Source organism: Meleagris gallopavo, chromosome 1, assembly GCF_000146605.3.
Source record: "Meleagris gallopavo isolate NT-WF06-2002-E0010 breed Aviagen turkey brand Nicholas breeding stock chromosome 1, Turkey_5.1, whole genome shotgun sequence".
NCBI classification, from domain to species: Eukaryota; Metazoa; Chordata; class Aves; order Galliformes; family Phasianidae; genus Meleagris; species Meleagris gallopavo.
Window position 1 is genome coordinate 164,843,159 of NC_015011.2, and position 25,019 is coordinate 164,868,177.

The 25,019-nt window shown below is 36.1% G+C and overlaps 1 protein-coding gene across 1 annotated transcript in view; it reads right to left on the bottom strand.

Annotated features, from left to right (window-relative positions):
* The window catches only part of VWA8 (von Willebrand factor A domain containing 8), a 91,975-nt gene that overhangs the window by 31,927 nt on the left and 35,029 nt on the right, over positions 1–25,019 (bottom strand). The window contains exons 11-15 of the mRNA XM_019612065.1: positions 22,346–22,422; positions 8,031–8,106; positions 7,225–7,360; positions 5,995–6,114; positions 3,941–4,146 (exon numbers count right to left, since the gene is read on the bottom strand). Of these exons, the coding sequence (XP_019467610.1) occupies positions 3,941–4,146; positions 5,995–6,114; positions 7,225–7,360; positions 8,031–8,106; positions 22,346–22,422 (615 nt within the window). The remainder of the gene's footprint in view (positions 1–3,940; positions 4,147–5,994; positions 6,115–7,224; positions 7,361–8,030; positions 8,107–22,345; positions 22,423–25,019) is intronic.

A 25,019-nucleotide genomic window follows, 5' to 3' on the forward strand; every position in this document is an offset into this window, starting at 1 on the left:
AGCAAACCTGCTGAGGGTGGCCACTATCCCCTCATTGAGGTCATTGATGAAGATGTTGAACAAGACTGGACCCAACACCAACCCTGGAGGAACACCGCCAGTTACAGGTCTCCAACTGGACTCTGCACCGCACACGATGACCCTCTGTGCTCTGCCAGTCAACCCCCCTCACTGTCGACTCATCTACCCCCACACTTCCTCAACTTTGTTATAAGGATGTCGTGGGAGACAGTATCAAATGCCTTGCTGAAAACAAGGTAGACTACATCCACTGCTCTCCCTGTAATGGGCATCATCTATTGCCAGGAAAAGCAGCTTGCTTTTTCATTCACAGAGACATAAATTTCAGTCTGTTTCTCTCTGCCACATAACTACTGATTCTGATTAAGCCAGCAAAAACCTCATTATCTTCAGTAACTGGTAACTAAGACTCAATGTCGTTGGCCAAAAGGATAAAAAGCATTTGTTGTGTGTAGGGCTGCACAGACAGAAAAGGATGCAAATGGATGTGATAAACCTAGCTTCCATTTGAGATCAGTTGAACAGAAAAAAATGTATTAAGCTGCTATCTTAGCACAAGAGCTTGCTGGAGAGGCTTAAAAGCCTAATGTAGGCTTCAGGGCCATAAGGCACCTTACACATTTACCACTCAAAAACTGTTATTCTATTGTCTGCGAACAGAAATCAATCTCAGATACAAACAAGAAAGAAGGCAAAGTAAGAAAAACTAACTAACTAAATATCTCAAATTGAGAAAAATCTCAATAGGCTTGGTAGAAAAGCCAGTTCTCTTCACTGTTTACTACTTACTATTTGGACAAATATGGGTTGCCTGATTAACATCTACCAGGGATACTGGGTGACCGGACTCTGCATAACAACATACAAAAGATCTAGTGAAAGCCTGTAGATTAGTTGGTGCAGAAGCAGTCAATAGTATACAACACTAGCAGTTAAGGGCAGCATAAGGAGCTTCTGGGCTTGACCATAAGCCACTATTAGCATCAACAATTCTGACATTTGACACGTGCTGACAATTGCAGTTGAGTGAGACAAAAAAGGTATCTTCAGGCTACCTGCCATCTAGAGCTACAAGACTCAAATTCTCTACACAATTAGCAGGAAGAAACAGATGCAATAACCAAGTCAGGCAGTTGGAGTATACAGTCTCCAGTTACAGGTCTTCAGAGTAGCTTGATATCTCAAGCTTCACAAAAAAACTCCACAAAAACAAGTAAAAAAAAAACATCAAGCCATTTCGTAAGAAAAAAATTAACATCAAAGTAATGCATATGAATGCAATCCAAGCTACAACTAAATTACTATGGGTTACCTATTTGCATAATATTTATAGGAAAATGCCCTTGTAAACTACACTGTAGACACAATCCTGTATGTTGAAGGCCAATCAGATCAGCCTAATGTTTACATACTGATGTCACAGCAATCAGAATGTTCTCTTAATTGACAAGCCCTGATGCTATGATGCCCCCTCAGAAAACAGTAATCAACAGTAATTTTTTTCTCTGAAATATTCAATTCTATTTTACCAGATGAAAAAAAATAATACCACCCTAAAATTATATGAAAGAAATCAACACAATAGTACAATAAAATTGTAACTGTGGAACTGCTGTAAGGGAAGCTGTTTAACAACATGACTAACTTCCCTCCTTCCTTCCTTCAGACCAGCAATTTCATTGACTCATTTCCCTCCTTCCTCTTTCTTCTCTACCTGAAGATCTAAGAGCTTTTTACTTGGAATAAACAATATGTTTATATTCATTGCTTCCGTTAGGCTAACCCCAGCCTTTTTGTTATGCAGACTGAAAAACAAGTTACAGTAAACAGAATTTTGCAACCTTTCAAAGAGGCTGGGATCTTGAAAACTAATGCTATAGAAAAAAATCAAAGTTGCAAGATGAAGATTTATTTGGACATTTACACTTGACTTCGAGTGAAGCAAACAGGAATCTTCCTCCCTGATCTTGCCCAATACCCAGTTTGAAATGTCCACACTTATCTACTTAGGTGAAGGTGACAGAAGCAGAGAACAATTGTCCTTAAGACAATCAGCAGTGCAGCTCTTCCACTCTTCAACCATATGCTATTCATGCTCTAAGAAAAAAAAAAAAATTAAGCCCATACGTTTCAGCATCAGTTGGCAACTATAGATTACTTGAAGATAGAAGATGGATGGATGGAACGCCAGAAAGTACAACAAAGAGTTCATTTAACATAAGCTTTTCAGCAGCACCCTTACTCTTCCTCATGACTGTAATTTTTCCATTCTCATTTCCGTTCTTATTTCAGATCTAAGTATGTAATGGACATCAGTAATACTACCAACACGGCATGCACTCCTATCAGTTTGGAAAGAAAATACCTATCAATTGTTATTGGATCCTCATAAAGTATTTTGCTTACGTATTTATTTGGATGGACTACTCGCTTTTAGTGTAAAAAGCTGGTCTCTCTCCTGTTTATAAGTTCCCTTTAAGTACTGAAAGGACGCAATGAGTTCTCCCTGGAGCCTTGTCTTCCCATGCTGAACAAGCCCAGCTGCCTCAGCCCTTCTTCATAGAAGAGGTGCTCCAGACCTCTGATCATCTTCATGGCCTGAAGCCATGAACTCACTCCAACAACTCCACATCTTTCTTGTGCTGGGGGCTCCAGGTCCAGATGCAGTGCTGCAGATGGGACCTCATGAAGGCAGAGCAGAGGGGAACAATCACTCCTTTGCCTTGCTGGTCACCCCTCTTTTGATGCAGCCCAGGATAACGTCAGTCTTCTGGACTGCAAGCATACACTTCTTGCTCATATCCAGTTTCCTCACCCTGCTGGCCATCTCTCTTTTCATGTAGCCCAGGATACAGTTGGCTTTCTGAGATGTAAGTCCATCAGATCCAATGGACTTGTGCACCTTGAGTTTCCTTAGATGGTCTTGAACTTGATGTACTCCTACACTGGGCTGTTCTTCTCCCAGTCCCTGCCTTTGGATGCTGTGAGTTGGGTGTTACGGCTAAAGCATTTGCCAATAAAGGCAAAAAAAGCTGCTGAGTACCTCAGTATTCTTTGTGCGTTCTTAACAAACGCGAAAGCAGAATTCAACCATACTACACCAGTGTTAAACAAAGGAAAAGTAGGTCAAAGAATGCATGATAAATTTTCTATTTGCATTAAATCCATTAACATTTCCACTGTGCTTTCTAAATCTAGAATTCAGCAATTCAGGAAATACTCTATAAATCACCAAATTATCTATTTTTTTATTATAAACAGAAAATAACAACAAGCACTACCATTTAAGAGGTCATTGAGATACTTTATAGTTCAAATACAGCAATCAAAACCTATCTTTCAATTCGTAAGGATACAAGTCAGAATCTACCATAAACTTAAAAATAATAAAATAATAATAATTACATTAGAATTTAAGATTCTGCATTTAAAATGCATGTAGGAAGCTATCACAATTCCTAAGTATCTGTCAGCAAAGTCACTATTCATGTAATGCCTTACTTAGACAAATTCCATCTGTGGCATATTTCTGTTGTGCAACAGAGTCTTGTTTCCAACTTGAGAAATGAATATAAACAAAAATCCCATATAGCATAAAGTGCACAGCTACATTCTTTTTCAAGTATTCTATGCTAAACTGGGAATTTCATAATATAGGCTAGTATGAAGCTGTGTACTATATTCACTTAACATTTTCTTACATCAAACATAACAAAAACAGAATCACAGGTATTCTGTATGGCTATATATGCTTATGTACATTTATGATCCTTATCCTGAACATCCTGGTATTACTATGCTTTCAAAATGCAAGCATTTTCTTAAATGAAATATAAGTCCATGAACAATAATGGCATCTTTTCCTACAAGTATCAGAAATTTAATAGTGATAAAATCAACAAATTCTAATGTACTGTACCTGTAAATGCTTCACAATATTCACAACTTCTCTAGTAGAATAGGGATAATTAATAATTCCTTGGTCAGCTAAACTCCTCAGCTCTCCAAAAGCAGCTACTAATTTCTGAAGAATAGGCTCTGGAACATCAGGACCATACCGTCGAAGCATAGCCAGCTCAGACTGTGGCTTAGGATTGTCAACAGCATGGCAACTAAAAATGTCCCCTAGTAGAAAAAAAACAACATACATTTATGCTGTTTATAAAGAGATGAAATGCAGCAGCTCCATTGCATTTCATACAGGAGCTTAAATGGGAAAGCAACATATCAAGAGGAGACACTTTGAAAAAGGTGAAGGATCAACTTGCTGTAAAGAGCATTGAGGTTTCAGGAATATGGAGATTTCTCCTGCTATTATATGTGATAACAAGGGAGAAATTAATTTCAAGACAAAATGCAAATCAAACAAATGCACAAGAAAAAAAAAAAAAGAAGCCTAAAGAAATTTGTGAGCACCTTCAAAATACCACAGAAGGCAGAGAATTCTTGATATTCAGAGATATATACCATAACATAAACCCAAATGGGAGGTTTAGATGAAGTACTGGATTTATCTTTTCCCTCTGCCTACCTTGAAGTACGATAAGAAATACAACAAGCTGTCCTCCACACATTATGTTGGCCCCAATCACATAATCTATAAAACTGAATTTATTTGTAAAAAAACTTAGCAGAAGCATGATCAGATTGTGCTGATAAAAGACTTGAGTTAAAAGCAGAAAGGTCCCTATGCTTGAAAAGCAAAATCCATCCCAAAATCTTCATCAAGCCTCTACCGTGTGGGGCAAATACAATACTAGGATAATCAGTTTTGTTTAAAGGGTCAATAAAGGGAGAGAGATTAGGTCATACAAAATAAATAGGCTATAATAAGTACATCTTGGGGCAGTGTAGCTTGGTGAAAATCAGAGCCAGTGGGTCTCTGCCATGGAATGCCCATTCACACGGACCTGCATCTGAAAAACAAAATCTATCATATGGAACAAGACTGGGCTTCCTCCTGCTTTTTTGATTGTATCATTATTTCTTACTGAACAAGCATTACAGCCAGAGTTAACGGATAAAAACACATAAATTAAGGTCTCTGCCTAGAATTTAGGCTACATTGGCAGTGTGTTCTGGAAGGCAATTTAACTGATAACCTAGTTGGCAACACCACCAAAGCACTGCAGAGGCCTGTTTAGACTAACATTGGTCTATACTTTAGACAATAAATTCTTCACTGTTCACCCTTAGGTGACATGAATTCTTAAATTCCTGCATTTACTGTAAGATGAAGATGTGATGAATCTCACAAATCTTATCTATCACATGATGACACAAAATGATGAAAAACCAGGAGGTTTTTTTTGAAATGAGTGTGCTGTTAGAATGAAAACTTGGATGTGAAATTTGGAGAGGGTTACCTAAAACTGCGATAATTTCAGTATTTTTATCAAATGGTCTGACTATAAAACTTTATGCATTAAGCTAATGAGGATTAAGAATAGATACCAACAGTACTAACATTATAAAATTAATTGCTCCCATCTTTAGAGAGAGAAAAAACAGCAACATCCATCAGGCTCCTAACACCTATATAAAAGAAGACAACATCTGGCCAGTGGCTTGCAGGAAAGGAAAGAAAACACTGAACTTCTGTGTTAACCACTGATGTCAGCTATCAACAGCTTACAGCTCATATTATTGCTACATTTATAGATATGTTCATTGACAAAAAATTTCTACTACCTTTGTCCATATTCTATGTTAGTCCTGATCCAATAAAACAATTCTAGTTGTACAAAGATGACTATGTCTAGTAATTAACTTCAGGGCAAGTTTCAGCACTTCTATTAATAGATCTAAATTTACATTTTTGTCTTCAAGCTGAATATAACCTCAAGCATCTTATGTAAAACAAAGTATTAATATGCATAAGGAATCCCTGCTCCAATGAAATCGAATAAAATAAATATAGTAATAGTATTAATCAGTTCTACTGCACTTCAGCATTTAATATGAATCACTTACCTAATGTGCCAAAAAAGTCATTACCCAAGAAAGGAAATCCAGGTCTATTTGCTAGAACTATCATTCTAAAATCAGGATGAATTGCTATGACATTTTCTCTCCCCTCTACATGAGCAGGATCTAGAAAAGGAATACAATTTATTAATTGCATATTTAAGCTTTGCAATTATTATTGAATTAGAAAAAAATTAACTAGAAGATGTTTATGTTATTATGTTTAACTTTACCAAAATGCTGATGCAAAGGGTGGGAAAAAAAAGTTTTTTTTCTATGTTTATAACATCTGAACATAGGACTCAAAGTCCCCCTGGCTATTACAAAAATCCGTGCAAAGTCAGAGTCACATAATGTCACCCATGGGAAGGCTCAGTCTCACCAAAATGAGTCAGACTGGCCTCACCTGTTCCCAGCAAATACGTCTCCATTGGCACATGGTCTTTGGAAGTCCTTTTCCCTCCTCTAAAGGACTACAGTAAAAACTGAAACAAACTAGCAAGTTATTTTAAAAAAATGCACATCTGTAATTCATAGTCACAAGCAAAACCTGTGTTATACCACGTGAGTGCTGAACAGATTGCTCCACGCACATTTATTTATTACCAAACTACAGTGTCTACTAAGTTCAAGAGAGTATTTTAAAGAGGGCTTTAAAAAAAAATCATAAAAAATACTTAGTTCTTGCAATTCCTGTGAATTAGCTCCAGCTTATTGCAAAGTATCCATCCTGCAGCATATCTTTAAGTAATAACAGCACATTAGTTTTTTCAGACGAAGACCTTAACAATTCAACCTTAGCTATACTCTTACTTTTACTACTGGATCTGATTGAGTTTTATGCCAACTATCCAGATGGGTAAAGCCAAGTTCATAATTTGGTCAAATAGATCTTTACTTCTCATTGTGAAAAGGAAATAAAGAGGTCAGGTTACTGTTTTGTTTTGTTTTTAATTCTTGAGAATTCGATTCACAAGAATGCTAATTTAAGAAAGCCTTTGTCATTGTGGCAAAAGTAGTTCTAGTTTTTAAAAACAGAAATTTACATGGCATATTTTAGATTGTTCTCTACAGAAAAAAAAAGACACTCACTGTAATTTCTTTAATTACTAGCTTTTAGCATCAAGTACTTTTTACATTTGGACTCTTGGGGCTGCACTTAGTTATGTAAATGATGAAAAACAGGAACATGATAAAGTTTAATATAAGTTATTAAAATGTTTTGTATCCACTTACTGGCAACAATTCGCCTTCCATCTGACAAAACCATCTCTCCACTTTCTACTAAGGTTTTTAAGATACAGGTAACATTTGTTGGTGCTTTGTCTGCTTCATCAACTACCAAAATATGTCCAAACTTCACTGCCTTTACCTAGAAGAGAAAAGAATCCAACCATCACAACCCTCCAAAAATAACAGTGAGAAACTTATTAGTTGTGTGCCAGTCAGTAGTAGGAACATTCCAGGGCAAGTGATATAAGAAAGGGCATCAGAACAGGGATAATACATGACCAAATTGTAGCAGAGAGAGAAGGGAAAGAAGCTGAGACAAGAAAGGAAAGTGCTTCTGTTAATTCAGGATATGAATGGAAGAGACTGCCCTAAGGAGGCAACTGAGGAGCCTGACTTAGACCAGGAATGCTGACAGTAAAGTATGCAGTAGCTGACATCTAAACTGTCAGCATGAAGCTGAAAGAACTGAAGAATAACTGAAAGAGCTGTTTGGAGTAATATTTTGCAGGTAGGTGTGAGGCATTTTAGATACTGCAAAAGAGAAGCAACAAAATACCACTGCACCAGTTAGAATGTGTCAGGTTAATACAAACCTATTTACTTTCCATGCTCATTTTGGCTGTGTGCACACTTGTTGGCATAGAAAACACAGCAAGTAGAACCAAGGCAAAAGTTGATGAAATGTTACCACATTCACTGACTATCCTATATAAATAATTAAATCATAAGGGATTTTATCTGAAAAGTCATCATGCTTAACTACTTGGATTAAACATTTCCAAATATACAATTCAAACATTGCTACTGACCAGAGGTGAATCTTCATATGTAATCAGACCATCTTTAACAGAAGGCTGTAGGGTAAGACTTTGTACAGTGGTGTCCCTGAAATGTGGAAAAACAGGCAGCATTAACTGAAATCTTAGTTAAAACATAATAATAAATATGCATTATTTATGATTTATTTATTTATTATTATTATTTATGTTAATAAATAAAGTTAAAAATAGATAAAGTGCAAAACAACTAAATGAGAATACAAAAGATCTCTTTTCTAAGAGGAACAAACATCTCTACTTTTCAGAATTCTTGAACTTGATCTGAGAACACTGCTGTAGTAGCTCAGTGGTAGAAGATGAGCATTCTTAATCCCTGTTACAGATTATTTAGATGGAACTCATTTGCTATCAACATGGGATGATAGTGACTGGACAAAGGGGAATGGTTTTAAACTGAGATAGGAGAGGTTTAGGTCAGATATTAAGAGGAAGTTCTGCACACAGAGTGTGGTGACGCACTGGAACAGGTTGCCCAAGGATGTTGTGGATGCCCCATCCCTGGAGGCATTCGAGGCCAGGCTGGATGTGGCTCTGGGCAGCCTGGTCTGGTGGTTGGTGACCCTGCACATAGCAAGGGGGTTGAAACGAGATGATCATTATGGTCCTTTACAACCCAGGCCATTCTATGATTCTGTGAACAATTTTCAGTAGCAATTGCTATATTTTACATCATAAACAGTGTGAGCTCTTAGATGGGACGGAGGCTATAATAGCAAAATATTTTCCTTTTGGAATTCTATTTTTCTTGGAGTCACTCAATCAATTTTTGCAGTTTCACAATTCTTACATAGTTAATCAAAATCTGTGATGATAATATTCCTTAGTTTTCATTATAATAATCTATTTCAATCTCTACTGAATGTACAGATAAAGGAAAAACTGTTTCAGTTCAGAATTGTCCAGCAGCATGTATCACCATGGATTTATCTGTATACCTTATGTCATAGGTGTGAGATTTGATGCAACAAAAATCTCTTACCTTTCACAATCATGCAATATATCAAGTGTTTGCTTAAGCTAGGCTGACTCACTGTTCCAAATATCCACCTTAGTTCTATCTTTAATTTTCCTTGCAAAAAACCCAACAATATACTGATAAGCTCCATGGGTACAGGATATCAAACACAGTATTGTTTGCAGTAAAATATTAAATGGCCAGCTTCCAATTACAGCTCAGAGCTGACAGCATAACACGCAAATTTCCTTTATTTGAAACTGCTGTCAGCAGGCTTGCTGTCCCTAACAACTGATGCTTTCTTGTTTAGCTTTACTCATGACTGATTTATCCCAATGCCTCCTATACACTACATTAAGGAACAGGGCAGAAGCAGAGTTTTCTTATTACTTGCCTGCTCATCTGAACTTTAATCCAGGAGAGGAAAAGTAGAAGAGTTGATGATACCTCTATTTTATTCAAATCCATCAACTTACAAACTGTACAACTCCACCAAAATACAGTTATATTCATATTGTATAATATGAAACAAATCCAGCTCTACATGCATTTTTAAAATCACTAAAATAAGCTGCAGAACTAAATCTTTTTCTCAGAAATCCTGTCATGGAAATAAAAGCAAAGCTTCTATTAATTATCCTTCCTGTTCGCCCATTTCTACACAAGGCAAAAAAATAATAGATCATACAAAAAGAGCAAAAAACCAATTTTTCTTGAGCAAGTTACTTAGGGACTACATTCTCAGAATGCACATATCCAACTACCTCCATTAACAGTTAACATTTCTGGTTCAAGCTTAAATAGCTGCAGATTTTACCACATAGAAACCAAACCCCCGAGTCCATGAAGGCACAATCACAGGTTGCTTATTAGAAATAATTTATGGAACAATATGGAATTAAATTTAGGAGAATAAAAGATGATTTCCCAGGCTGTTATGGATGGGGACTGGTGCCATGAGAAGGAAAGACACAAATGTAAAATCATGGGGGTTTTTTGCATCACAAAATCATGTATTTTGTTTTTGGAGAGCTTGTGCATGCTCTGGCTCTGCACAGGTAACTCACAGCTCCCAGATACAGAACACTAACTTGAGATTACTACCAGATTGAATAAATCATTTGCACGATCTCAGTCTTCAGAGAAGACAGAAATAATGATAACTCTGGTGGGAATGCTAGAAGGGTTTACATGTTTACTTAAGGGCTGGTATGAAAGCTGCATAGATCAATAAAAATTGTAGAAGGAATCAAGATCAAGGAACAATTGACATCTCAATATCCTAAATCCAATTTCCAACTATTTTTTCTGTGGTTATTTATCTGCGGTTATCACTTTTCTTCTGCTTTGTTGTTATTCAGGCCTAATACTTTAAGGAAATATTCCAGGAGGTTTTCAATGTATTCTATAAGCTAAGTATACAGTCAAACATTAATTCTGTTGGTTTGGTGATGTAAGTGAACACAGTTCAGAATGTGCTTTGGATGTTACATTCAGTACATAAGAATGATGTTGTTAGGGGTAGCACAGATAAGTATTCCTTTCAGAATTGCAAGCTATACAATTAGATGACATTATTTTCTGTTTTCCAGAAACTAACTAAACAGAATAAAAAACAACTACAAATAATTTTCTGTCCTAGGCTTTTTTTTTTATTCTACTTTGTAATGACCTTTAGAAATTTAAAGACACTGGAAGACAGTAATAAATATATGTTACATCTAAAATATTTCTGAACAACGTGGTATGTAGATTTTCTTAAGTGTAAATTACGTCTGGCACTCAAAACATTTGAGTGCAGAATTTCATTCCCACAGGAGAGATCTAAAAACTATTTCATGTTTACCTATTAATATTAGCATCTCAGTATTAACTAGCCTCTAACAAAGACAAGAAAACCCTCATAATTTCATCAGACTTGGCACCCAAGATGAAAATAGTTCTCACACACAGAGGCAAAACTGTGGGAATACAGAAGTGGGTGAGAAAAGCTGTCTGACATACTGTCAATCCTGTTCAACTGAATTAATTTAGTTTCCCCTGACTGTAAAAGAAAAAATACGAAAAGCTCACAAATGTCTTTCACATGTTATTATCATGGAAACTCTTCTCAGAAACTCTACACTAAAAAAATAAAAATAAAAATATCTAGTACCTAAACTCAGCAACTCTTCTGACAGTACCAATCCATTTGTAGCAGCACTTCTGAGACTTCTTTTGATGTTTATTTTTTTTGTTGTTGGCTCACATTGCTGTCTCTTATTTACTCTTTGTTACTGGTGCATTCTATAGCCCAAAGGCAGCTTTTTCTGAGATCTATAAATTTACTCAATACATACTAGTCTTTGACAGCTACTATTCCTTTGACAGCAATACCTTCTTTCCAGGGGAGAGCTATGAAATGTGTCAGGAGAAATTTCTATTGATCACAGAAAACAAGAGCTAAGTGACAATCCTGCTGGACCTTGACCCATCCTCACAAAGTAATGCAAGCTAAAGAGGGATGCTCTTCCTGCAGTATACTTCTGTTTGCTATTGCGGTGCTCGTGACTGAAGGAAACGCAAACTCCTGTTACTGATTTGAACAGAGGCCAGCCAGATGGCAGAGATTATGGATGACAGTTTATTTTAAAAATTATTTTCATTTAAAGTAATAATATATATATATTATTACATATATCTTTAAGTCTTCACTACAAAGTGAATCAAACTACTGTTCACCCAGGTTATACACAATTTCTTACTGCTAATATGGCTTATAATTCAAATACCTCAGAGTAGAAAAGACTCCATTCTGTCCCTGTCAAGTTACAATATTTATCCAAATCTTCTTAAACAACAGTTGAAAAATAACTCCAAAGAGAGAAGAGGAACTGCAAACCATACCTACTTTACTGTTTAAAATAAAATTCTCCTCTACACAAATTCAATGAGTTCTGCATTTCTTTTGCATAAATAGTTCTATCAGTAGACCTTGACATAGGGCAGGACGGGAGAGGTGGAAAGGTGGAAAGAAATTAAATGTTCAGACATTTTGAATATCCACTGGTGAAAAAGAAGAGTTGAAAGTAGACAAAAGAAAAAGTTAGGCAGCAATGAGAACAATATTTCTGTATTTAAAATTCATGTTAGTTTATCTAAGGAATAGATGGTTGAAATATGTTTCTTTAGAAAAATTACATCAACGCATGGAATTCTTACTAAAAATGTTAACGCTATCCATACAACAAATCTGCAAAAGTTCACTGCATGTGTTGACACTTGTCCTTCCCAAAAGATTAAGGTGTGAATGCCAAAACAGGGTTTGATCCACTCCATAACCAACATGTTGTCATCTAACTTAAGAAAAGCCAAGTGTATTGTGCTGCTTTACTGTACTACATGAGTCCCCAAGGAGGCTTCTGCTCAAATACAGGACTCAGCATCAGGACCTTACTTACCATTACAAACCTCAGTTTTCACTGTAATTACTGCATAGTGGCAAGTGCTGAAAAAAGCTGCCCTGGCTTTTCTATGAGTTTACTGAGGCTGACAGAATAAGAGAGTATCTTATAGGTAACCTTGCATTTTTAGGGATCATAGTAACAGGCATTGATAAACTAGACTGGCCTTTCTCTTATTCCTCAAGTTAAACTTCACAGTGGTTGAAAGGAAAAATCAAACACCCAGGATATATGCTATAATAATTGCTCTTCACATCTGTGAACTGTATACATCTATCTAATTATCTACATAAACAGATGTACATTAACTTCTTGATTACATTTCAATCAGAATATATCCAGTTGGTGTGACCTAATTTCAAGAGTATTTGAAAAATAATTAAGCCAAGAGCCATCTGAAGTTGTTAATTGCTAAGTTAATCCACTCATGGACTATCCTGATGAAAAGCAGGCAATCTGTGCGACTGACATTTACAAATAAACTTCTCTAGCCAACCTATTATACACAGTATCATTGCATGACACGACCACTATGTTCAGGAAATTCTAAAATGCCTAAAAAGTCAAACAGCTTTCTTATTTCTCTGTTAAAATGACAGTGTAAAGCCTTTTTGACTTTCTCTATGTATATGGCTAATTACATCTCTAAATTTCTTCTGCTAGACCATTGTAACTACTCAGCAAGACAGATAATTGTTTAAAATCCAAAGAATTATTTGGAATATAAAGGTACTTATTACTCAGTATAACTGTGGGTGGCAGAACAAAGGCCAAAGGCAACTACATGTTTGATTCAGGTTATATGCTTAAATCAAGTTACAAAATCCATCTTTTAAAACAAGATGCAACACTTGCACTTAGTATGTTCTAACATGAGAAATTCACTCAAATTGCAAAATCCACAAATGAAGAAATATGACACCCTACAGCTCCCCTGACTGTGTATAAGAATACATTTCACTGAGTAAAAACAGCTAGAAACTGCTACTTTAGCTTTAGACGAAAATGAAACAACTTGGTTTTCTAACCTAAGTTATTTCTCCACAGCAGCCACCCAGCAGGATATTCAAGCTGAATTGAATTCCTACAAAAAGATAAATGAAGTAGCTCTCTAATACCTGAAATCTGACAATAGCAGAGCTGGTCAGACAGTTTATGAAAAGCTAACACTGGAAAGAAGAGACCACTAGCTTATGTGAACTTCTGTAAGCTTTCATTACAATGTACTGGATACTAGCTGGCACACTGAATGCCTCACAGCATAAACCTCCACAACAACAAGATGTCCTTAGTACTTATTTTCAAACTTAGGCTGTATGAAAAATAAAGGATGCACTGTAAGTTTACTTTGTTAAAATGAGAAGAAAATATTCTAGACATACACATTGTAAAAATTCAGGACTTGAAGTCAAGCAGAACAAATGAGCCAGCCTTTTTGTGTGTGTATAAGACACACACACAAACACACACACATCTTCACTGTGCTCAATGGATTTCTCTAACAAACCACTGAAGCTTAAGAGCACTTTGTCTACAGACATAACTTCTCTGTGGTTATTCACTTTGAAAAACAGACCTGCAGAGCTACACCGGCATTTAAACTGTCTTACACAGTCCTATCTTCTTTCAAAGGTAATTCTGGGATCAAGTGCACTATAGCTCTACAGTATTAGGTACCTACAGCTTGAGAAGCAACATCTTGAGTGAAATAAGTAATTCCTTCTTGCAACAACTTTTTTTAATTACAACTTAAAAAATCCGAAGTCAATAAAGCTCAAAGGGTAGATTTAAATGATCTCAGTAGGGGAAACAGGTAATTAGATTTCATACTGATTACATGTACTGGAAAAGAGAGAAAGAAAATTAACATCAAAAGATTAATGCACAGTTTGTAGTAACTATTGCTTGTAGGGACACTATACGCCCATTTTCCTACCCCAAACCTCCCAATTAATTTGATTGTTAAAGATCACAGCAAAATTACCTTTATTTTGAAAAGGATAACGTATGTAAACTCAGGTAATTTTTGGATGAAAAGATTACTGTAATTTATTACAGAATTAGAAAAAGCCACATCCCAGGATATAGCAGATACTTAAAATGTATCTTGTACCACACTTTCAAATCATCAGTCACACGAACAAAGACAGTGACTTTGACAGGAAGATGCAACATCATATGGAAATTCTTTGAAATAAAATGTAACATGGAGATAACCAGAATAAGGTAGTGCATTATCATCTAAAATAACAGCAAGATTATCAGGTAACAAATAGAATTTTTATAGGAATTAGTATTCTAAGACAACAATCGAAAAGAAAGTCAAAATGCTTTAGACTAGGCCTATATTAATGATTAGAAAGGCGACAAAAAAGTTATCTGAACACAGAGAACTATGCATAGTATGGCTAACTTAAGGGCATGAACCTCAAAGCAAGCACTGCATTTTATAAAAGTTTTTTCTTTTTTATCAAAGCTAAAGAAGGGAACGTCATAAATTCTCTTGTATCACAAAAAGGCATCAAACCGTATTTATCAAGCAGCTTCAACTTTTCAGACATTACAAGAACAATTCTTCTGCACCAAAAACTCTCCTCCTTTTTGTTACATGACCTTATAAATATTTGTATTCTCTTTTTGGACAAAAAATGGTTTAATTTCCAAGAATGTTTTCTTGATATGGAGAAAGAGAATGCTTGAACTACTTGGTTCACATCTCCTGTAGACTCACTGAAGCTCCGAGTAGCAGAAAACCCATCATAATCCATCAATAAATTATTGATGTAGATTGCACTGCAGGATGCTCATCAAAAGCTTCTATTTTGTAAGCGACCACAACATTCTTACCCAACTAAACGACTGCAGTTCTACAAGCACAAGATGTCAGAGTAGAGGTTGACAAGTTTTACTTACTAGGACATCAGCTGCCACCTGTGTGTAGTAGCTCAGAGGGAATCTAGCTCTCCCACTAGCTGAGAGCAACCAATTTCCCATAGCAATGGAAAGGACTGATCATTTTCAATTCTGAAAGCTTTTAATTGAGTAGAGGAATGCCTGTGGCAGACACTGCCGAGATGGAGACGGTGAGCTGCAATTGCTGCATTTCCCATGGCTGATCAATGTGAAAGCAGCATGAAGCCAAGAAACATTTCAGGGAAATTTCTGCTTGTTATTTACACTCATATCATAACAATAAACGAATGTTCTACAAGTTATCAAACTTAATGACGTTACAAAAAATATTCCTACTTTTCTTGTTCCAAAAATGATGATCTGAAACTGCTTCTTAATTTCCTCAGCTTTTAGCAATTCTTTCACACAGACATATTTGCACAAAAGCCAAGGACCGTCTTAATGGACTCCCTGCGTGGAACAATCACTGCTGGATTATCTAATTTTATGAAGATAAATTAATTTTTTACTTTAATTTTTTTTCCTATTGAACAATTTTGATTTAACCGAAAATAAGAACTCACTGGTGTCATCTACCTTCTGGCTTGCAAAAATTGTTGGTATATAACAGAATCACAGAATGCTTGAAGTTGGAAGGGGCCTCTGGAGGTCATCTAATCCAACAGGTGTAGCTCAAGCAGGGTCACCTACAGCAATTTGCCAAGGACTATATGCCCAAGGCTTTTGAAAATCTCAAAGCATCAACAAATGTAATGCATACCAAACTTCACAAACAAGTACTGACACATAATAATGTCAATTATGCTGTCCTGAGCCAAAGCACTGTGCTGCTTGGAACACAGGCCTTCTTTCCACATTTAAATTTTTTTCAAGGTACTACACAGAGAAAGAGGCTTTTGCTTGTTTGCTAATAGAGCAATTTGAAGCACAACACAAGATGTCAGATAATTTCATAAGGTTCCTACTGCCAGTTGCTCTTTTTGGCTACATAATATAAAACCAATCCAATACCAACAGAATAGAGATGGCAGCTTTCAGAAGTCGTACAGCATCAGATCTTAGAGTTGACACTACATGATCTCCACTGAATTTCTCCAGTTCCATTTAGCTGTCTAAAATGAAATTTCAAGTGCAATAAACCCAGAGAATGAATTATTTGCCAATATTATTTTCCCTTTTTAAGAACACTATGTTTAAGACTAGGAGATTACTTAATGAATACTAAGATCAGATAAAATTACATGATTCCAGAAACTTGATGTATTCAAATGTCTTCAGCATGTAAAACTAATATATCATTTACTCTAAAAGAAACCATTACAAACTGTAGGTCACTGAATTTTTTCCCCTTCCTAGGCAGAACCTCAGCTTTTGAAAACTTTTTTTTTATTTTTTTTATTTTTGAAGTCTCTTCACAATCCAAACACAATCAAACAAAAAACTCTGAGCCATAAATCAAGTCTATGTTGGAAACAAAAGGGCAAATATTCTGTTTATATAATGCCAGTCTGCACAAAAATAGGAACTCCAAGAAGAAATCATTGTCATTGTAACTTAAAAAAAACAGCCTGATGGTAAGACTGAATTCCAAACAGATGCATAATTGTTTAAATGGCAGATAAAGGATATTGTCAATCCAGTAAAAACCATTCTTTACATGCAATTAGTTACTAATTTGATGGTAAGAGAGGTAAAATTAATTTTTTTTCTTCATTAAAGGAGCAACAGCTTTAAGTCTACAGCACTTTTTTTCTGGGGCTTTTACAAAGGAGAGGTGTGAGTTTATATTTTATGTACTACTCTCTCATTAGTGATAGAAAAGATTTTACAGCCTGAATAGGTCACATATTCTTACCTGAGTCTTTTCTAAGGCTTTACTGCTTTTTGGGTTTTTTTTTCATTTGGTTTGTATTTTCCTTCTGTGGAATCATCTTTCAAGAAACTTTGTAATTTAAAAGAAGATGTTATCAGTTCTAATGAAAAGCTTATTTCCTGATCCAGTGAAACCTGTTTTACAGATCCACAGTTTGTACTAAGTTTGGTTTCACGTTCTTCTGAAGAACCACAGGTGATTTCTTTCCATCTGACTCACACAAGAGACTACAAAAGTAGTAATGGCAAGGTCCATAAAATTATGAGCTTTTCCAGGGTTCACAAATTTAGGAATAAAGCAAGTATTCAATGCTCTGTTACATTTATTTGAAGGACATAAAAGTTTGTAATAAAGTCATCCAATATGCATCTAATTTCTAAACAGATGTCTGTTTGGCCTGCAGCTGCCTCAGATTTTCACCTTCCCAGCAGCATCATGAAGGTGAATGCATCATTCAAGGTGAAAGCAGAAAGATCTTAAAGATTAACATTAAGCAAGATAATGCTGTTGTATGTTTCATAATGTGTAGCCAGTATTGTGGCCACAGTCATCCCTCACAAATAAACAAAATTTGAGGGTTTATCTCCCAGAAGTTATTCTTAAAAGAAAGGGATCAATTTGGAAATCTCAGTAGATGACACTTCTGATTCAGCATGGAAAAGAAGCAAAATGCTTTCTAAGTGCAATCCTAGACAGAGGCTATGAAGACCCTAACCCCAACTGTCAGTTTCAGATGGAGTCCTATAACCCCAGTTGTATATGATAAAAGAGATCTGCCTTTTTGCAGTTATTCTTTTTTGTGTCCTGATCAACTTCTAATATTAGGAAGTATGTAAGCAAGGGCAGTCAACTTTCTGAATAATTTATAAGCAAACATTTTTCTTAATTTCTTTCCTTATTAAATTTTAATCACAGCTTTATTTCAGTTAAGATATTTAGTTTCTTGGTCCCAAAATGATTTATAAAACTTGAAGTTAAATAAAGTTTAGTGTGTTGGTTTTCAGGTTGGCTTTTTTTCCAAAAATTGCTTGGAAACAGAAGTGCTCAGTTACTAACAGGCCAACCTGCTATCAGTGTGTTTCCACAGAATGTTTATCAACAGGGTGGTGTACATATATATATATATAAACATATGTATGTGTCACTGAATATATATGAATATACCCTACTCTCTAAACATGTGTGTATATATATACACACACATGCATGTATATAAAATATATATAAATTATACTCAAGAAAATCTCTCAATGAGGTAAGCGAGCCTAGGAGAAAGATTTATAACCTCCATAAACAATTTAATTCTTAAGGTCAGGCTGACCCTTACATATGAATCAGTGGTTAAGCAAGTAAATACAGATGTTAGAAAAGATGTTTAAGGAAAAACACTCTCTTTTCTGTCTCCTATCTCCTCTCACCATCTTCCAGTACAAGACATTAATTTTGAGGTTTTAAAATTATCCCTTCTATCAGCTCATTGCCTAAAAGAAGCAAACTTCCCAAGTGAATCTTTTGGAATATGTGAAGTTTTAGATCAGAACTCATATAGAATTTGGTTGGGTTGGAATGGACCTTTAAGACCATCCATTTGCAACCCCCTACTGTGGGCAGGGCTGCCACCCACCAGCTCAGGCTGCCCAGGGCCCCATCCAACCTGGCCTTGAATGCCAGCAGGGATGGGGCACCCACAGCTTCTTTGGGCAACCTGTTCCTATGCCTCCCCACCCTCTAGGTAAAGAATTTCTTCCTAACATCTAAACCTCATTTCCTCCCCTTTAAATTATAAAGCCATTCTGTTTTGTCCCATCACTGTCTGCCCATGCAGAAAGTTGGTCTCCCTCCTGTTTGTAAGCTTCCTTTAAGTACTGGAACATCACAATGAGGACTCCCTGAAGCCTTCTCTTCTCCAGGCTGAACAAGCCCAGCTCTCTCTTCACAGGAGAGGTGCTCCAGCCCTTTCATCATCTTTGTGGATCTCCTCTGAACTCACTCCAATATCTCTACATCCCTTCTGTACTGGGGACCTCAGGCCTGAACACAGTACCCAAGATGGGGCCTCACAAGGTCTGAGCAGAGGGGGATAATCCCCTTTCTTTCTCTGCTGGCCACCCCTCTGTTGATGTAGCTCAGGATAAAGTTGGTTTTCTGGGCTGCAAGTGCACACTGTTGGCTCATGTAAAGCTTCTTGTCCACCATGGCCCCCAAGTCCTCCTCTGCTCTCAAGGAGTTCCTCTCTCAGTTTGTACTCATACCTGGGATTACCCTGACTCAAGTGCAACAGCTTGTATTTGGATGCTACACTACACTATCTAGAAAGTAAAAAAAAACAAACGAAAATGCAAACTAAATAAAACGAAAAAACACCCCTTCCCAAAACAATCAAAATCAAAACATATTTGAATAGTATTTCTAGTTATTTTATTTCTACTGTTAAAAGGTGCAAGGGGTAAGATAGTCTTTTATAAAAGACACCTACAGTAATTATACTGCATAACACAGTGTGTTACATTACATGACTGTATGTTTATCCCTTATTTACATCACAATCTATTGAACCTAAATATTTCTGGAATATCTTCATGAGTTTGATACTTAAACCTACTTAAAATTCAGTTTTGAAAAATGGCAACAATGTTAATAAATTGCTTAGAATATCAGGAAATTTCATCCAGGCTCACCTTCACTTACTTGTGCCTGTTATTTATTTGCTTCTTTATTTATTATGTAATGATACATGTTATTAAAGATCTTCATTACATTAATTTTAAAGCTCTTACAGTTTTCTCCACTCCGACAATTTCTCCTCCAGCTACATCTTTGTTAGAGTCATCAACAAGGCTACTTCTTACCTAAGGATTTATACCTATCTACTCCAGAACATAGCAGACACAATTCAATAGCAAGGCATACTGTTCAGCTGAGACAGCAATTCCATTTTAGAATTATTGTAAGTACGTGTTTTATAGCTAATTATAGAAAGTGACATTTGACACGGACATGTTTGAGAACTGGTGATGTCATCAGCCATCTTCCTAAAGATTTGATATCTCACTGGAAACTCAGAGCCTCAGGATATGCAGCTGACAGCTGCATGCTCATTTCTAGAAAGAATTGTTACAGCAATCTAAAGAGAGTCTTCAACCTAAATTCCAAGGACTAATGGTGAGCAACGTCAGATACATTTCTGAAAGGGTCAAGAATTCCCACCTTCACCAGATGCTGAATTCCCTTCAATTTTTACTTAATGTATTGCATTTTTTCCTTGAAAAGAAAAGCAATAATATTCTTCCTTTCCTTTGGAAGGTTGTCAACTAAAATACATGCTTAGAACATTCAATTGCTCTAGAATTATAATTCAGGTATATGAGCACCATTTAAAGTATTAAATTTAGAAATAATTTCCTGCTAGCACGGTTAATGTTACTAATCTGCAGAAACATCCAGATGAAGTGTACAATCTAGCATATTTGCTATAAAACACTTATATGCTGTAAGCTACTAACTGTATTTCCCCTACAAAATGTCTAAAACTGTAATAGTAAATTATTTGAGGGCAAACTTTTTCCTATTTTGTTTTGTAATCCAAAAGTGTGCGCTAAGAATATCATAATCCTTTTTTAAAGGTTTTATAAAGTTTACCAAGGTACTATATAGACTAAGATTCTCACGAGGTATCAGAATGCTACCTAGGAAGTAGAAATTTCTGGTTTCTCTACACCCTGGAATTGTTCTGCTAGAACTGCTCAGGTTCATCATTTGTTATTTCTATCTATTCCTTAAACACCGTAAAACAATAAGCAACCTTATAAGAGTCTATAACAAAGGCACTTTATTTTTCTGGAGATGTATAATCTAGAATGTTGTACCTAATAAATTCTATGGGTCTATCTTAATCCCAAACATCTTTTTTTATACAGTGCTCCCGTGAGCTCTCTCAATATTAATTTATACTGTTCTTCTTGACCACAACTCACTAGAAATTTTAAAGGTCATGTACATGGAGTGATAGGAATACTGTAGTACTTTGTTAATCCAAATGAGATGTGCAGAAAGTGATTACGTGTGAAAAGGAGGGGGTGCCTATTTCAGGCAGAGATGATGACATGAAAGTTAATGCAAAGCTCAGAGTAGCAGGTCACAAAAGTAGTATTTAGAAAAGCAGTGATGGGACTTTAGGAGAAAAAGTATGTAAGAAAACAGCAGTAAAAAAGTGATGAGGTAGAGCTATCCTAGCATCAGGAACACAAGGATAAGATATTTGAAGACAAAAAGCTAGAGGAGAAAGAGAGAGAAAATGCTAAAGAGACCAGACCATGCTGTTAAAGGGCAAAATACCAAAGATGATCATTTTTATTAGCACTAAAGAACAGTGATTATAGAAAGAGATAGGGTAATAAAGGTAGGAAGTTCAAGAAAGAAAGGTAAAGAATAGGAATGAAGAAGAAATACAATGCAATTCAATTGAAAATAATTATTCCATACCTATTCAGTGTTTGTTTCAATTTACTGATCCACGTGCCATAAAGAGCAGGCAGATAAATTGGTATTAAATCAGTACACAATCATAATCTGTTGTTTATTTCAGCTTTTAAATTGTTTTCAATTGGTTTGTTGTACTGAAAACCTTTTCTTAGCTTGCAGAAAAAAAATATCATTTCCTAATCCAAACATGTTTATAGATGACAAATACATGTGCTTAGTAGGAATGACAAAGAAAAAAACAAATACTTAAGAGTATTTCTTATCTTATGAATGATACATTCCAGTAAGAGCCTTTGAAATTCTCCCCTCACACAATACTTCATGCTTAGGGAAATCTCTCCATAAATGATAATATAGTAGGACTTCCTTGGTTTGACATCAGTAGACTTCAAGCTTTACTTCCTGTTATGCTAAGTAAAGTGATTCCACTAGATTCCTGAACCCTCTCATCAACCTTATTGCTTACTGCCTACAAAAGGGATACATTTCTGTGGTCTGTGTGCCACCCAAAGTAATAGAGTATTTATTCAAACAATAAGAGCAAATTAAACTTCAGAAATGTGAGTTTTAAAACGTGTGAAATCAGATTGTAAAGTATGAAAATGTAACAAGTTCTTACCTATGCAGCTGTAAATACTCTCTGGATCTGTTTAAAAGGTGAAGGAATCTGTCAACAATCTTGTTCTTCCCGACACCCTGCAGCAAATAAATGTGACACAAAGACATTATTATAACATGAAGACACAATTAAGAGTGATAAAATTTCATTTAAGAGTTATCATAATGACACATTTAAAAGTTATAAAAAGAAGTAACTTTCTAAAACTGTTCGAACACCCTCCAAATTTCTTTATAAGCAAATACAATTTCAATTCACATAAAAGAGCTCTAACTGCAATTTAATATTATTTTACATATGTATGTATCTGCGAAACCATTATGCTTTAGTAGGAGTGATCAGAGAAAGGATTGATTCTCTAGAGTCATATGACTCATGCCTATGAATTGCTTTAACTATCTCCATTTGTTTACAAGCCCCACATTTCACGAATGTATTGTAAGGCTCTGAATACCACGAAGTTAGCTTGCACTAAGGATGAAAAGGTAATTTTTGTTGGCCATAGGAAACACACTGCATTCGTCACACAGACTTAGACATCACCTTTGTTAATATTTGCTAATCACCTTCCACTGGGCATTAGAAAAAAGGTCCAGAGAATCAGAATTGGGTTGGAAATTAATTGATCTACAACACTGCTATACTGCAGAAGGTCTACATTAGCAAGGTGTGGAGACCAGTGATAGTGAGCTTATGGAATGAATCAGGTGTAGCTAACATCACTTTGTCTTCTGTACAAGTGTTTCAGGAGCTGACACTTCACCCCAGGCCTGGCTTGTTTGCATGGAAGGAAGTATGCTGAAGGTATTAGGTGTGCTGCTGGAACACATTCCAACTTAGTTTCATCCTAAGGGAATCCAGGTCATATGTTCCTTGACATGTACCAAACTGCAGTAATGAACTTCAGTTAAAAAAATCTTATTCCTCCTGTAAGAAAGTGGAAAGGGAAATCTCTGCCAAGGAAAAAAAGGAACAAGACAAATGAGCAGAAAGAAAAGTTCAGTTGTAAACCTGCCAAGAACAGTTTGAGAAGATTCCGTCCCTCTACCGAGATTCACACTGACTTCGTGAGTGCATCATTAGTCCATAGCATTGTAAACTAAAGCAGATAAATATAACCCACGGATAGATTAAAGAGATTAGATTAAACCTACTTGAGACCAGCTAATCTGTTTCACTTGGCACTGAAACAGAATAGGAGCATTCATAACTGTGAGTTATGACATTTACGACTAAATTCTATCTCAAAGATGGCAACTGACAGCTGCAGAATTGCAACACTGAAGCTTCTCAAAAAGCGACCACAGTCTCATATGGCTGCATTTATGAGAATAGAGAATCACACACAGATGTGTAGAAGTTGAAACCATGAAAGGAAAGTTCTCAGCACAAGAGCAGAGGAAAAAAATACAGCAGAATTGACAGAAACAGAACTACCCTACTGTAGACTGAACTGGAACATAGGAAAGCTAAGTCAAATTAGTGATCTGCTCACGCCTTCTCATGAATCTTCCTCCATCTGGTCCTTCAGAAGAATCTACAGCTTCATGCATAGCTGTAATAAGAAACTACAACACAATACTTGTCACTAGATATTGCTGAAAATTGTCACTAGAAATACATTTCTTCACCACTTTGAAAAATGGGATGATATCATGTCAGTTCTTCTAGAAACTCAGAGACATGGAAACACACAACTTTAGGAACTACATCAGAAGCATCAAAAGTTACCAGAAACAGGCTAAGAATCCTCTAGTAGTGCGCATGGACAGTTTTATTCTCATATACTAGCAGTCAGATAGTTAAAGTCATAAATAGGTGAATAAATGGGTATTCCTGTAATGTCAAGAACACATACCCGTACTGAAAGCAGCTGCTTTTTCTTTTACTACGAGAGCTAAAGAAAACTGGGCAGATGCCTGCATAGTTTTCTTTATCTACTCCTAGTGGTTTGCACGTCTTTTTCTCTGCAGGGGGGGCCCTAGATAGCTACTGCAAGTACAAGGATGAAGAAACAGATCAACATATCGAATCAGTGTAAGGCATACTTACAACTAAACAAAAAATGGTTACCATAAATTAAAAAAAAGAACTTGAACTTCCATCACATTAATGTACGGTCTGTAGATTCTTCAAATAATACTTGAAAATAATATTTTCGCACCTACAAAATGACAGCTAATTTCTCTCCCTTTCCCACAGGAAGAGGACATGCACAGCTGGTTTTGCATAGTTCAATCCGTGCTAAATTGTCACCAAGGTTATTAACAGGAACGCAGCTCACTTTTGAATGGATGCTCAGAAGACACAAGCCTGGTGAGGGACCACCATGGAGGAAGGCTGAGAGCACTCTTAGCCAAGTAGCACAGTGAAGTCAGTGGGAGTTGTGCCATCACCACACCACACCCTTGTCTTGTTTGTGTTTGGGCCTCTCACCAGATTCCTTGCACACCTGCTTTCATTTCTTTTTAAGGATACCTTGATTCTAGAACATAATACATTTTTAAAGGTGCATGTAGTATTCAAAAGGCATTCCCACCACATTTTAGCTATTATGAACACATTAACATTGCCCAATTTTTAGACTGAACTTCTTCAGAGAGTACATGACGTGCCTTCTTAGAGGTTGTGGTGTACCACAGAAAATCCTTGGTTGGCAACAGCAGCTAGAGCA